This window comes from Pygocentrus nattereri, chromosome 2 (genome assembly GCF_015220715.1).
Source record: "Pygocentrus nattereri isolate fPygNat1 chromosome 2, fPygNat1.pri, whole genome shotgun sequence".
NCBI lineage: Eukaryota > Metazoa > Chordata > Actinopteri > Characiformes > Serrasalmidae > Pygocentrus > Pygocentrus nattereri.
This window is the reverse complement of record NC_051212.1, coordinates 54,998,208-55,013,446: the sequence shown is the minus strand read 5'-3', so window position 1 is coordinate 55,013,446 and position 15,239 is coordinate 54,998,208. Positions and strand designations below refer to the sequence as shown.

Here is a 15,239-nt window from a genome sequence, read left to right as displayed (position 1 = left end):
TGAGCCGCCGTGTGCGCGCGACCTACTCACCCACTTTACATATGTATCCATTTATTTTTCATCTCAAAAACCAAAAACATCCACCGGGATTTTTATTTTGACATTGTTACTTTCCCGAATTCCTATTTTATTCCAATTTTACGCAAACAGCGGTCGCATTCCCAAACTGAGAGGCTGTTTTTGGTAAAGGCAGGGCTCGTGCAGCCTCCGCCCAGTTTTGCCAACAACCAACCACCGCCCCCCCCCCCCATTTCCCCCACTATCACCCCCCCCCCCCTCTCTCTCTTTAAAACCCAAAACACGTCATCGCCCCCAGTCACGCTCATGGAATTCTGAACTTTTTTGAACGACAAAATTGTGGAATCGTGGCTTTACGCGCAAACGCGCAAACACGTGGTCACCTTAAACCACCTTTGGCGGTCTAATGAAGCCCCACGCACGCGCTTCAGCGCTTACGCCTGAAGCCCAGCCTTGTTCTGGGACGGATATTCCAGTGAGCGGAACCACCTGGAGCGCAGAGAAACAGGCTGCGGCTGGATTCGTCCCGAAAATGGAAAAATAGGCAATTAAGAAATCGGGCGAATTCGCAGGAAGACGCGCCGCGGCGCCTTTAAGGGAGCGCACGACTACGCTCGACTCAGGGTGACATCACGGGTTCCCTCTCGGTCTATTGGCCGAAGGCACGTGTCTATGGATACTGGAGTGAAACGTCACCAGCGCCGGGCGGGGCCTCGTATTGGGGAGGGAGGGGGGGGTTAAAAAAAAGGAAAAGAGCGGAGAAAAAAAGCCCCCAAAATAAATAAATAAATGGGGAGTGAAAGTATTTGAGGAGCAGTTTGGATCCCCCTCCTCTTCCTCCTCAGTGTAGTGGGGCACTGAAGCGCGCTGCCTTTTTCCAATTTTTCGCCTTACCCGGATTGTACCAAAAAAAAAGAAAAAAAAACAATAAAAATTAAAAATAAACAACAACAATTTTTACATTTTTTTGCCGCGCTCTTTTTGCGCTTCTCCCAGAAGTCCAGGGCTTTTTTTTTAACAACCTGAGGATAAACTATGTTTTTGCTTTGTGATCAGGACGCGCGCGGGCTGCTTTCTGTCCCAGAAACCTGCTGGTAAAAAAAAACAAAACAAAAAAAAAAACAAAAACAAAATTTCCCCTCCAAAAAAAAAAAAATTGCGCTGAAAGTGAAGCAAAGTGGCCGGAGGAGCAGCGGGAGAGCGCGGCGAAGGGTTAAAGGAGGACAGCGTGGAGAGGGACTCTCAGCATGGATGAAGGCGAGCAGAGCGCGCCTAGAGATGATGAGCCCAGCCGGGCCACCGACCGCTCCATCCGTCCGGCTCCGGGCGACCCGCAGCCGCTCCCTCACCGCATCACCAACTTCTTCATAGACAACATCCTCCGCCCCGACTTCGGCCGGAGGAAGGAGGTGAGCGCCCAGCAGGCGGAGAGCGGTGGCCCCGCAGGGCCGGAGGACGGCGGCGGGAGGAGCCCCGCGACGCCCGGACCGGGTCGCCTGGGCAGCGGCGGGCCAACGGAGGGCACCTCCAGCCCGCGCTCGGAGGACGGAGAGAAGAAGGCAGATATAGAAGAGCCATTAAAAGCCAAGGGGGGCAACAAGGAGCAGTGCCTGAGCAGCTCGGAGTCGGACACCTCTCAGTCCAGCGCCAACCTGCCCCACAGCCAGCCCATGCTGTGGCCAGCCTGGGTCTACTGCACGCGCTACTCGGACAGACCCTCGTCAGGTACGCGCGCTCAGTTCGTCTGTTTATCCCTAAATCACCCCTGAACCGAGAGCTCCTCGCGCCTCCAACCGCCGAGCCCTAAACCAGGCGAGCAAACAGCAGCGGCTTACAGGCGCAGACCGCCCGCAAAACCCGCAGATATTTAAGGCCTTTTGCGGCGGTTCCTGCGAAGAGCACGCGGGGCTGCGCGCAGTCGGTAAACGCGTCAAATAAACAAAGTTAGTGGAACAAAAAACAAGCGGTCGGGCTTTTTAACCTCGCTGAACACCGGCGAGCGCCACCGTGCCCTCGCGAGCTGGTGGCAAGGCAGCACGCGTGATAGTAATACTAATAATACTAATAGTGGTACTAATAATACTAATACTAATAAATAACGTTTCTGTTTTACGCTTCGCACCGAGGAGCGCCTGAAACGCGGCCGCGGCTGAAAATTGCGCAAGAGAGAGAAAAAAACCAGCCGCTAAATTTCCGCGGAATGTCGAGCTGGTCGGTTCCTCCGCTCGAGCTGTTCCCGTGCGCGGCGCGGCGGTGCAGCAGCGGGGCCTACCGTCGCGAGGGCGCCTGGAAGCGAAGCTGCCGAACGGGTTAACACACTTTTGCGTGCGCGCGCGTTCGTGACGGACACATTTTAAAGCAATATTTCGCACGAAAACAAAAACGGCGCGAGCGTGGATGCCGTGAGAACGTCACCCGGAGAGGAGGGGGAAACATCGGCCCCCCGACCACCTCGCCAGAAAAGTTGTGTCTGTCGGTTTAACAGTTTCGGGGGGTCTGTTACTCCGGCGTCTCTGCGGTGGTCTGGTGTGGGGGGTCATCCCGGGCGGAACGCGCCTGGGCCGGGCTGAAGGGCTGCGGTTCGGCTTCGGGCAGCGCAGAATTGCGCCGATCATAACCGCGCAAACGGCGACTGCGGCGGCGCGCTTGCGCTCCGAGCTGGTGCTTTGTTGGTTCGCCGGTCCAGAACACGGACAATTGCTTTTATTCCCAGACTGGAGCTCGCCCTCTTCCATGTTCTGCTCCTCAGCCCCTCCACCCTCCACCCTCCACCCCTCCACCCCTCCCTCCCCTGCACTACCTATTCATGCAGCCCCCCGTGACGCGACCATAATAAATAAACAAGTAAATAGCGATAAACAGGTTTACCAACAAACTCCATTAACACACTGTATGTTTACTGCCCCCCCCCCCCCCCCCCCGCGCGTTTATCAGGTCTGCACGATATGAGCAAAATATCGCGTATTGGCGCTTTCTCAGCATAACGAGCGCACACTGTTCACGTGACGACGCCAACAAAACATCTGCGGCTTGGTTGCGTCGCATCACGTCCATCGCGACATCAATGCCAACGTAGAAAACGGCCCCAAAAAGATGGTTCTCCAAAGGTTCTTCGGTAAAGACGACGGTTCCACATAGAACCAGAACAGCCACGCATGGTGAAATGTTCTGGCTTTGTGCGCAAACCGCACCGAGGGTTCTTCGGTAAAGGGGCCGGTTCTACGCAGAATCATCTGCATGCTTAGATGGTTCTCTGCCTGGTGGAACGGTTCTTCAGGTTGATGGAGAAATAAAACAACCAGGTTCTTCAGCAAAGCGAACAGTTCTCTCTCTCTCTCTCTCTCTCTCTCTCTATATATATATATATATATATATATATATATATACAGAACCATGGTAGAACCATTTCGTGCTTGCCCGGTTCTGTGCGTGGTGAAATGGTTCTTCAGGGTGAGGGAACACATACATGCAGTCCTGACGTCCCTTTTGGGGCCATGGAGAACCATTTCAGCGCTCGAATACTGCTCATGGTTCTGTTTACCAAAGAACCCCTGAAGAACCTTATTTTTGAAATGGGTGGGACCGCTTTGGGCTTCTATAGAGCCCGCGAGCCCAGCAAGGTGTGGTCCAGATGTCTCACGCGCCGTCTCTTTCCAGGTCCCAGGTCCCGCAAACCAAAGAAGAAGAGCGCCAGCAAGGAGGACAAGCGCCCGCGCACGGCCTTCACCGCCGAGCAGCTGCAGAGACTGAAGGCCGAGTTCCAGACCAACCGCTACCTGACCGAGCAGAGGCGGCAGAGCCTGGCGCAGGAGCTCGGCCTCAACGAGTCCCAGATCAAGATCTGGTTCCAGAACAAGAGGGCCAAGATCAAGAAGGCTTCGGGGAGCAAGAACACGCTGGCCTTGCACCTGATGGCCCAGGGACTCTACAACCACTCCACCACGGGCACGACCACCACCACCACCACCACCACCACGACCACCAAGGGGGACAAGTCGGACAGCGACTGAGAGAGAGATGATGATGATGATGATGGTCCTCCTTATATTCCCAATGCAATAATTCACCAAGGGCCAGTGGACAAACATAAACATACCAGCATTACTGAAGCTAAAATAGAAAAACGAAAAACGAAAATTCCGAATCTGATAACGATCACGATCAGCTTATTGATCAGCTTTCGCGCGTGAGGGGGACAGGAGAGAAACCCATCGCATTCTCCATCTGTCAGTGTTGCATTCGGCTATCACTCAAAAGCACGTGGAAAAAAACAAAAAACAAAAAAAAAAACAGAAAAAAATAGAAAAAAAAAATGAAAAATCTGCTTAAATCCAAAGAATATTTTCTGCTGCACCCAGGCAACTGTGAATATTAATAACCTGCTTAGGAGGCATTTTATGATTTTTTTTCAGGTTTTATTTTTTTTTTGGTTTGTTTTTTCATTTTAATTTTTTAAATTAAAAAAAGAAAAATCTGGTTGGATGGTTTGATACAAAAAAAAAACAAAACAAAGAAACGCCTAAAAACAGAAATTTTCCTGACTAAAACGCTTTTTTCCTAAAAATATTTTTAAAATTTGTATTATTATTATTATTTTTATTTTTATTATTTTTGCCTGGCTACTTTCAAGGAGGGGTTTGAGAAATTTTTGAGGAAAAAAAAAACAAAAAAAGAGGAAAAGAAGGACAAAAACTAGGAAAACGAAACAATGCCACCATCGCCTGTTCCAGTCGCGAGGACGAGGTGTGGCCTACTGCCCAGGAACAACTGAACTAGCATTCCTTGTTTTTCAGTTTCAGTTTATTTTTATTAATAACTTAATTTAGCAGCCATGTGTAGAAACGCTGTCCTAACCCAGCGCGCTAGGTCCACCCACCGAGGGGGGGAATCTGAAACGAAGTTTTTATGAATAAGAGCAATATTTTCTTTTTTTTTTTTCCTTTTATTTTTTGGCTTGTTTTCTGTAGCAAAGTGTGTTTTAATGGTTTTAATGCTGCCTATAAACGTGTAGCACACTGACAATGATGGTAGCGCGAGACAGAACTATATCAGAAGTATAATAATATTATAAATATATAAATATATACACATATATACATATATATACACACATATATATATAAAACAAACACTATAGAAATAAAAATCGAAGCAAACCAGCAGTTTACTGTATAACAAATGTTAAAATGCTGTTTTATTGTTATTTGTTATGTATTTATAGAGATATATTGAGGAAAAAAAAAAAAAAACTTTATCCAAAATGACCAGTGTGGCTTTTTATTTGAGAGTTAGATTTCTAAAAAATAAAAATAAAAAAAGAAATAAAAGGTGTTTAAACGGCTTATTTATCTTGCAATAACTTCCGTACGTGAGAGATTTTTTTTTTTTTGTTCTGATTTTTTTTTTATTTTATGTTTTTTTTTGTTTTGTTTTGTTTTTTTTTGAGGCCTTTGCATGAAGATTGTCATATCGAGGACGATTTATTGGATGTATTCGGATTTATTCACCCGTTTCTAAGAGCTCAGAAAGGTTCCCACGCGCTCGCGGACGATTCCCACCAAACCAAAATCCCAAATTTGATTTTTCCCCCCTGTCCTTTAGATTTGAATGGAAAAGCGAGAAAAAGGAAAGAGAGTGTGTGAAATCAAAAAAATAAAAAAACAACAAAAAAAACAAACAAAAAACAAAAAACAAAAACACACCAAACGGAACACACCTTGCCTTACTGAGAGTCGGACTGAGCGCCCAGTCTATCGATCCTCTATCGATCCTCTATCGATCCTATCATCAGCAGAGCTATAGTGACTATGACGCGTAAACAGCGGCAGCGGCAGCGGCCCGTCTGAGATGTATAAACGATGTTATTTTTATTTGTGTTTACACGGTATTGTAAATAGTTTGTATGGCGTGTGCATTAATGGTGTGATTAATTGCCTATTGAACTGGATATAAAGACGTAAATAAACAGGACAGATAATCCTCTTCACCTGTGTGGTCAGTGTGTGGTCAGTTCTCTGGAGGCCTCTGACTGACCGCTGCGCGTGTCTTTCTGCTCTTATCGTTGGGAGCTCGAGCCTCCCTTTCATCAAATGGGAGCTGCGGCGGATGTGACGTCACCGGTTTGGCGCACCCAGCTTTGCCAAATCAGGAGCGAGTCCCAGCGCGAGGGACCAGTGGCACCGATCTGCGCCCAGCCTGAGCAGGGCACCCCCCCCCCCTTCACCCCCAGAGCCAGCTCCAGACCACCAGCTCCCTCCTTCTCTCTCTCTGTCTCTCTCTCTGTCTCTCTCCCTCCTTCTCTCTCTCTCTCTGTCTCTCCCTCCTTCTCTCTCTCTCTGTCTCTCTCTCTCTCCTCATAGTCTCTCTCTCTCTCTCTCTCCCTCCTTCTCTCTCTCTCTCTGTCTCTCTCTCTCTCTCTCTGTCTCTCTCTCTCTCTCTCTGTCTCTCTCTCTCTCCTCATAGTCTCTCTCTCTCTCTCTCTCTCCCTCCTTCTCTCTCTCTCTGTCTCTCTCGCTCTTTCTATCTCTCTCTCCCTCTCTCCTCATAGTCTCTCTCTCTCTCCTTCTCTCTCTCTCTGTCTCTCTCTCTCCTCATAGTCTCTCTCTCTCTCTCTCTCCCTCCTTCTCTCTCTCTCTCTGTCTCTCTCTCTCTCTCTCTGTCTCTCTCTCTCTCCTCATAGTCTCTCTCTCTCTCTCTCTCTCTCCCTCCTTCTCTCTCTCTCTCTGTCTCTCTCTCTCTCTCTCTGTCTCTCTCTCTCTCCTCATAGTCTCTCTCTCTCTCTCTCTCTCTCCCTCCTTCTCTCTCTCTCTCTGTCTCTCTCGCTCTTTCTATCTCTCTCTCCCTCTCTCCTCATAGTCTCTCTCTCTTTCCCTCCTTCTCTCTCTCTCTCTCTCCCTCCTTCTCTCTCTCTCTCTCTCTCTCTCCCTCCTTCTCTCTCTGTCTCTCTCTCTGTCTCTCTCTCTCCTCATAGTCTCTCTCTCTCTCTCTCCCTCCTCTCTCTCTCTCCCTCTCTCCTCATAGTCTCTCTCTCTCTCTCTCTCGCTCTGTCTCTCTCTCTGTCTCTCTCTCCTCAGTCTCTCTCTCTCTCTCTCCCTCTATCTCTCTGTCTCTCTCTCTCTCCTCAGTCTCTCTCTCTCTCTCTCTCTCTCTCTCTCTTCTCATAGTCTCTCTCTCTATCTCTCTCTCCTCAGTCTCTCTCTCTCTCTCTTTCTGTTCTCTCTCTCCTCAGTCTCTGCTCATTGTCTCTCTCTCTGTCCTTTCTTTGTTTCTTTTCTTCCTTCTTTTTGCTTCTTTCCTTTCTTTTCTTTCTTTTCCCTTTTTCTCTATTTATTCCCTTCTTCCTTTCTTTCTATGTAATTTTCCTTCCCTCTCCCTTTCATCCCTTCTTTCTCTTTTTCTCTCTTTCCTTATTTCTTTCTCTTGTTCTGTCTTCCATTATTTTATTCTTTCTTTCTTTTTTCTTTCTTTGTTTCTCTTTTTTCTGTCGGTCCTTCTTTCCTTCTTGTTGTCCTGTTCCAGTCCACACTGGGACAGAACTGTAGAGTGATAAAGCTTCACTGAGGCTGAGGCCGATATTCTTCTATGCAGTTGTAATGCACAAGTTTGCACCCCCCCTGCCCCCGCCCCCCGTCCCCCACCCCCCCAACAGGTCTGTAAATCTTATAGATTATAAAATATAGTGTGCCATAACTTTTGCACAGACCACATTTCATGTTTAACATGTTTTAATCAGCAAATAAACAGTAAAGGTGCTTTACGACGCGTCTCTGTCCAGGAGGCCTGCTTATTTACACTGGCTATTAGAGCAGGGGCGCCCAAACTTTTCCAAAGGGTTCTAGATAGCACCAAACAAAAAGGCTGACTTGTCAAAATAGTGGAACCCTTTTTGTGCTACACAGGATCATTGTCATAATAAATGTTCTTTAACGAATCACATACAAGTGCTTTCCCATCGTTCCAATGGTTCTGTGAGTATGAATGGTTCTCTACACTAAGGAACCCTTGAAGAAGCATTTTTTTAAGTGTGTGTCATCCACTTTTATCTATGTGAATAATTTATGCTGTAAAATCCTCGCAGAACGCAAACAAACTACACTCTTAAAAACAGGGTTCCTCAAGGGTTCTTTAGTAAAGTTCTATTTAGTTCTGTATGGGACCATGAACACTCACAGGACCATTTAAGCATGAAATGAGGTCCTCTAGATTCCTACAGAACTGGGTTTCTCCATTGCAAAGGTTCTCGGGGAAACCTAAAGTGGTGCTACACAATTAAAAAAGGCGGTTCTTCAAAGGTTCTTTAGTAAACCGAACCAGGAACACTAAAAGAATCTAACGCATGTTGTTCAGATTGATGGACAATGTGTTGTAAATGCTTCCATATAGCACAACTTTATATATAACCATACAGAAAGAACTAAGAACACGTACAAAGAACATGTCAAGTACTATTTAAGCAGGCATGTGGTTCTTGGCACGTGTTCTATATAGAACCCTTGCCTTTACTAAAGAACCCTTGAGGAACCATCTTTTAAAAGAGCGTACCAAAATAAAACCCGCCACATTTCACTGGGTCTAATAGTTTATAGAATATCTATATAACAGTGTAATCTTAAGGCATGTGAACTGATAATGAGAAAAAACAGATACTGATAACTAAAAAAATCATAATCGAGTATGCAGGGCTAACTACACTGGAGAAAACAGTATCTTGTGAAGTGAAATGTGAAGTGAATCTTAAATCGAGTCAAAATATGTAATATTTCTAATTTTGTGCACTTATTATGAGATTATCAAGCTTAATTGTCAACAATATTTAGTTGTTTGGGGCAATTTTATCATATAAGTGATCTCAGTTAACTGGCAAATCAGTTTCAAGCATATTTCTCACAATAAGCAAAATCATCTGCCACTGTGGCGAGATCATTTTACTAAATAAAATCAAACAAAACTTAAAAACACTCAACGGCGTAAATATGAGATTTATTGGCTATATTTAAGACTATTTTACTTGACCAAACAGCATTTTTTCCAGTGCAACAAAACACCAAATATTTGCACTGGACCTTCTGAAAAACTCGGCGAATGCTGCATTCGTCCGTTTGGATCAATACAGTGAACTAACAGAGTGAACGTAGTTTCATATTTAAAGACGTTCTCCAAAAAACGAACAGCTGGCAAATCTGAACTCGACACTCAACATACTGAAAAACAAACAGAACCAGAGACCCGACATCTGCTTAAAGTGGGAACTTTATTATTTCCATGCAGAGCAAAACAAATCCGTTCAGTTTAACAGACACTGGGCCTCATTCGCCGGCGTTTTCCAACATCTCTCAGTTCGCTCTTAAATGTGTGACTGAGAAAGGTTCTAAGAAAAAGTCTGCGTCAGATTCGTGTTTTTAAAGCGCAGAACCGTTCTCACCTTTGCGCTCTTGAGTGTATGTAGATTCTGTTCTTACCCCAGAACAAACCCCACATAATGGATGAGGCCCAGTGTTATTTACACTAATAAAACAGTCACACTGCGCAAAGTTCATAAGAAACGAAGAAGCTCAAACGCTCAAAATGTTCTGGTGATCTTCTAAGTGAAGATGAATAAACACGTTCCTCTACAGAGGACACACTTAATACCGAATGTGGGTTTGAGTTTAACATGTCAAATCTAATGTGGCATAACTTTTGCACAGGCTACATTTTATGTTTTATTTATTTATTTTCCCCCAAAGTGATACATTCAGTAAATAAAAAGTAATTGTGCTCCATGTAGAAGAAGCGGGGGCGCCCAAACTTTTGCACACGATCATATATGGCCACATAACTGCACAGGAATTGGTCTGAAACCAAACACAGGAAACAATGCATAAATTCATTCAGCTGTAAATCTGTAGGCAACAGTGTTGCTGCTGTAAGGAAAGGTTGGATACAAGCAACAAGTCATTCCGGATCTTTCCTGTTGGCCCATTCGTCATTTAACGTAAACCAGGGGCCGGAACCATGAAAGAGTCTTAAGAAAGAAAAAAGGTGTTTGTCCTTCTGTAAGTAACTTCTTAAGAATCCTCTTTTTTGTCTTAACTGTTTTCTGACGAATGACTCAAAGAAAAACGTTGAAAACTTTGTTCTTAAATGTCTTGGTGACCTTATTATGATTCTTAACTCATCTCCGGCTGTGGGAGTTGATGAGGTCAGTCTCAGATGCTGCCTCTGCTGCTCCTCATCTTCGCCTCTTTTTTCAGCCGCCACTGCACGTTTATTATATTTTCTAAGGAGAACTTTTTTCAAGTAGACTGTTCCTTCCCTCCGTCACTTCTAGTTCTTGTTTGCTAAAATGTTAAAATGCTTGGTTTGATGTTTTTCCCCCATTTCGCTCCTCTGAGTGGACTAATAAACTAATAACTGATATAGCAGTTAATAGAAATTTAAAAATGTTCAAAACCTTCGCAGTACAGCGTAAAATAAAATTAAAAGTAGCCTTCGTAAAAAAAACAAAAACAAAAACAAACAAAATCTTAAGAAATGATTATCTCAAAAGAGTATTTGAGAACTTCTTAAGGTATTTTCAAGAACTGCATTCAAGAGCATTCTTACATACATTCTTGCGAACTTTATTAGTGTTTGTTTTAAGAACCTTCGCAAGTCTTTTCTTAAGAAAGTGTTTGTGAATCCGGCTACAGCTGCTGTGAAAAACAGAAGTAGGGTTTAATATAAGACAGTGATGACCGGACGAATGTTGGGATTCGGACTGTTGGATAAAGTTTCTCGGCCAGAACAGGTAGAACTATTTCTGTCTGCTCCCAAACAGTGTTCTTCTGCAAACTTCGGAGTAGTGTAAGCGTAGTCCACCTGCCCCTCTCGCAGTGGTGTCGAGGGGAGTGTACGGATCAAGCTGGACGACCGGAGTTTCCCATGCGCGGACAATGCCTCATCTACATTTCCTTTATAGTGGGCCTTGTATGAGGAAATGACGCCCAACGGTCGAGCACAGAGGTGCCTGACTGACTCCCGTCTATAGATCTCAAAGCTGAGAAAAAAAGTCTGGGTGAGAGAGAAAGAGAGAGAAAGAGAGAGAGAGAGAGAGAGAGAGAAAGAGTGAGAGACTCCAGATGAAGGTCAAAACCTCCTGTCACAGTCGCAGGTGTCTCGCTTTTCCAGGAAAGCACAGTTGCCAGCCCTCCCCTCTTTCTCTGTCTGTCTGTCTGTCTCTCTGTCTCTCTCTCTCTCTCTCCCTGTCACATACAAACACATGTTTACAGTCCATTATCTTTCCTGTACACCTGTCTGCTGCACAGGACCAAAAGAGTGAGAGATTTGCTTTTGGAGGGACCCAAAACTGGCGCTGACCTCAGCTTGTTTATCATCTATTAAATGCATTGATGCATCCCTCATTATCTGGCTTCGTCAAGATTAGAACTTTACCCAACCTCACCTGAACGTTGACTTGGGTCAGTGGTGTAGCAACAGCCGTCTCACACGTCTCACTGACCTAAAAAGAACCAAATTCAGTTAAAAGTTCTTTTACACATCATTTTTTCAGGCAGTAGAGGGTCAGTGGCAAAACAAGGCTCGCACAGTCCAAACCCAGATCAACCTGTACTCTGGTGGAGTACTTGTACCCGTAAACCACTGCACAAAACAAACGGGAAGTTCTTGCTTTGATTTACCTTTTGGTTTTATGTGAAAAGTCACAAGCAGCAGTTTTGGTTAACAAGAGAATCTTAAGTCCTATTTGAGCTGGATTAGTTTGACCAGAGGAAGTCCGGTAATGTAATAAGTACATGATTTGACTGGCCGATTTGTACGGGATAAAGGATCTCTGTAGTTTCCCCAAAATTATCCCAAATATCCCGGATCCTTACCTCAGAATTATGTGTCAGACTGAGCACTTCTGAACAATTCTGATCTGGTATAAAGACTAGTATTAGGCTAGTAACGTGGGTTCATTCAACTCACCAAAAGCCATCCATAAAACGCACTGCCTTGCGAGAGATTTCATTTTTGTTCTCCTTGTAATTTGGCCATCACCAAAACAACGTGGTTTTCAGTAGCCTCGTCATTAACTTGAGGATTGAGGGACAAATTGAGCTTCTTCTTTAAACTTTCCCGTCCGTTTCACCATTTAAGGTGAAACAGGAAAATTCAAATAGGAAATCGACTTTAGCCTTGTCCATTTTCCATTACCTGGTTTTGTTATTACATTACTCAGATGTGGATTGGAGCAGGACTGCTATCACTGAGTACTCTGTTCTCAGAGATACAGGAGGTAATTCACCCCGGAATGAATTCTTAGCTACCTTGTAAAAATAGTTGACAAGGCAGATTTGTACTGGATTCAAATCACAGAACACATCAGTAATCATTCAAATTACAGCACCTTCCCAGGTAATACTAATCCCACTCGAATAGGGCTTTAGAAATAACAGTCGTCTAACACGAGTAACGATTCCGTCACGATAACATTTGACCAATTAAAGGTCTGCACTTTTTCTAGATTCACCTATACGTCCCGGTTCCCTGGAAGGGCACTCAAATCCAGCAAGGGTACTCACGTACGGAATTTGTGAATGGAAATGATAAAATGTATGATTATGGATGACCATACTGCACTGTTCAGTGGACAAACTCCTATAATCTGACCGCAGATTTGTTCATCATTTCACTTTTAGAGAAGAAAATCTGAATCTGAATATCTAAATACATTCAATACTGTTCATGTAGAAAACCAGGCACTCCACCAGCAACAGACAAACTGAAGGTAAGAACTCTCAAACACGTACTATATTTCTTCACACATGGGTCTATTTGAATTATTGATCCTTGATTTTAGATGGGTCCTTTGGCAAGGTACTCCATTTCTTACTAATCTCACAATCTCTGGCCATAGGATGAGAAGCAGGACCCTGGCACGCATATAATGTTATCTGGCGCACTCTGTTTTGGGGTATATTGGTTTGTTTAACCGAACAACAAACTGATGAACTGCTGCCTACAAAGTCACAGCTAGTACCTATGGCTTTCAGAGCTCCTTGGGGTTCCTGCAGGTCAGGGGTTCCAAACTATGGTCATGGAGCACCCCCTGCACATCTTAGTGTTTTTCCTGCTCAGGCTTGTTAATGAGTTAAAGGACAGTATGAGTAAAGGATAATAGGACATGGGTAGTCCAGGAGTAGGGTTGGGAGTCCCTTCTGAAGGCCTAAAGCCATGTGCAAAATACCCCCTGGTATTCGGAGGGTCCCAGGTTGACTGGCTACTAACTCATTCGCCATAGTGGAGCTAATACTAGAATCAGTGGCAGCAAAATGTTTGGGTCAACAATTATGTTTCTGGAAATACTCTTTTCTAGTTGGGAAATTACGAGAGTTGTCTGATGTAGACGTTCTTCAGAAGTATTCCAGGCATAGTTACAGTAGCTAGGTTATAAAGGACAAAGTGGACAAACCAATTTGCAACAGCGCCACCCTGAGGCAGACCAGTGCTGCAGCTCTACTTATTTAAGAATATCAAAGGCAGAAGTTGATTGTGGGTGAAGAGGCAAAACAATGGCCTTTCCCTGAATTTGTATTTGAGCATCTATTTCTCCCAAACGGACAGCATAATGTCATAATAATCTTGAGACATTCAGGGGTCCAAGAGGTTGATTAGGAGGGTCCAGACCCCCAGCCTAAAACAAATGATTGGCATATAAGAAGGCAGGCACACATACTTCCAATGGTTTTACCAAGATTGAAAGGTGGGATATCTTCTTTAATCTTTTGTAAGGTACAATCTTGATCATGGAACCTTCCCGGGTGAAAGGCAATGACTTGGTCAAATAAGAACCAAGTTCTAACCAAGACTTTCTTCAGTTTCCACCAATGCCCCTACATTTGGAGATGACAGCAAAGCAGTGAGGTTTACCAAGTTAACTCCAGGCCGAAGTAGCACCATTAGGACTAACCTGCTAGAAACTTTTCTCAAGGCCTCCAAAGATGCTAGGGTGTCGTGTACCATTGTCTTTCAGTAAAATCTCGCTGTGAAGAGCATTGATTCTGTTTTTGCTACATCTAAACTCGGCCCAGCCGTTTGTGCGAATTAGCCAATTCATGAGAATGCGCAAATAAGCGAGTCGCATGTGCACAAAGTAAATGAAAAAGGAAAAAGTGGAAGTGCCGAAGCTCTTGAACGTCAGCTTTGTCAAATGCCATGATCAAAGTCAACTAAGCGCAAAAAAAAAACAAAAAGAGGAAGAAAGTGTCGGTAGAGTCTCCGCTTGTCTGCTTTCCATATAAAAGATCCGTACACTCTCACCGCCCCCCCACCCCACCCCACTGCCACCATTTCCAACAGACCCTCCCCCCCACAAAAAAACATTCCTACTGAGCCATTCTGCCAAAACCCCCCCCTAAACGCTTCCTCCGGAATGCAACCGGCCAGGTTCGGAAACGAGGGATGCGAGCGGAGGAGAATGGGGGGATGACATCAGTCCGATTTCACAGTGGCCCTGGGACGGCCGGGCCCAAAGCCAGGGCCCCTGAACGCACCGCAGATCAAAAGCCAGCGTCAGATACACCGGCCCGTCCGGCAAAGGAAAGAGAGGGACGGCTAAAGCACGCTAATCCTCAGGACAAATATATTTTAATCTTGTTAGAATACAAGTTAATGCCACAGCTGGCCTACCGGACCGGGCCGAATGGAAAAGGAGGACGATTCCCACCTTTTGGGTTCAACACTGTGGCGCACATTAGAGTTGCTGTTGCTTTGCTTGATAATAGCTGCCTGTTTCCTAGAATCTAATGGGAGACCAAGCATCGGCTCACAAAAGTGTCTAACAAGCGGTCATTTCTGGTCACTCATGGCTCAACATCAAGATTTAGGTAGACTAACTGGGCAAGCTCACAGAAGCTGACAAAGCTGTGCCGTTTTGTCACATTTCCCAAGCTTATTTGTTGGAAGTGTTGTCCATTTTTACTAAGTATGGGAAACAATTCATAAAGACTGTGATCTATGCATGTGGACTTCCTGTCCTTCTTGTCTAGAACCAAGCTGAGAACTGAAGAATCAGAACTCCTCAGAAGAGCTAATGTATAAATGTAAATCTTCCTGAAAGAAGAGTTACCGAAGCTGCTCCACTAACATCTGCTACTGACTGAATTACTTCAGAACTACTGAGCATTAAAGGACTTTCATCATTCAGTACCAAATTTCAGCACCTAAACAGCTGCGTCATCATCGGCATCACTCATGAGCCA

General features: G+C 44.9%; 2 protein-coding genes across 8 annotated transcripts in view; one reads left to right on the top strand and one right to left on the bottom strand.

The window, feature by feature from the left end:
* The first annotated feature begins 835 nt into the window (after positions 1–835).
* en2a (engrailed homeobox 2a) lies at positions 836–6,000 on the top strand. The gene is made up of 2 exons (XM_017683493.2): positions 836–1,743; positions 3,676–6,000. The coding sequence occupies exons 1-2, from the start codon at positions 1,266–1,268 to the stop codon at positions 4,026–4,028; spliced, it is 831 nt and encodes a 276-aa protein (XP_017538982.1). The 5' UTR covers positions 836–1,265; the 3' UTR covers positions 4,029–6,000.
* Positions 6,001–9,249: 3,249 nt separating this feature from the next.
* The window catches only part of LOC119261583, a 76,161-nt gene continuing 70,171 nt past the window's right edge, over positions 9,250–15,239 (bottom strand). For all 7 annotated transcript variants that reach the window (XR_005129068.1, XR_005129063.1, XR_005129064.1 and 4 more), the window contains 2 exons: positions 11,441–11,497; positions 9,250–11,049 (listed from right to left, as the gene is read on the bottom strand). Coding sequence is in view for 2 of the 7 variants with exons in the window: in XM_037530889.1 (XP_037386786.1) it covers positions 10,714–11,049; positions 11,441–11,497 (393 nt within the window). In the remaining 5 variants the exon portion in view is untranslated. The remainder of the gene's footprint in view (positions 11,050–11,440; positions 11,498–15,239) is intronic.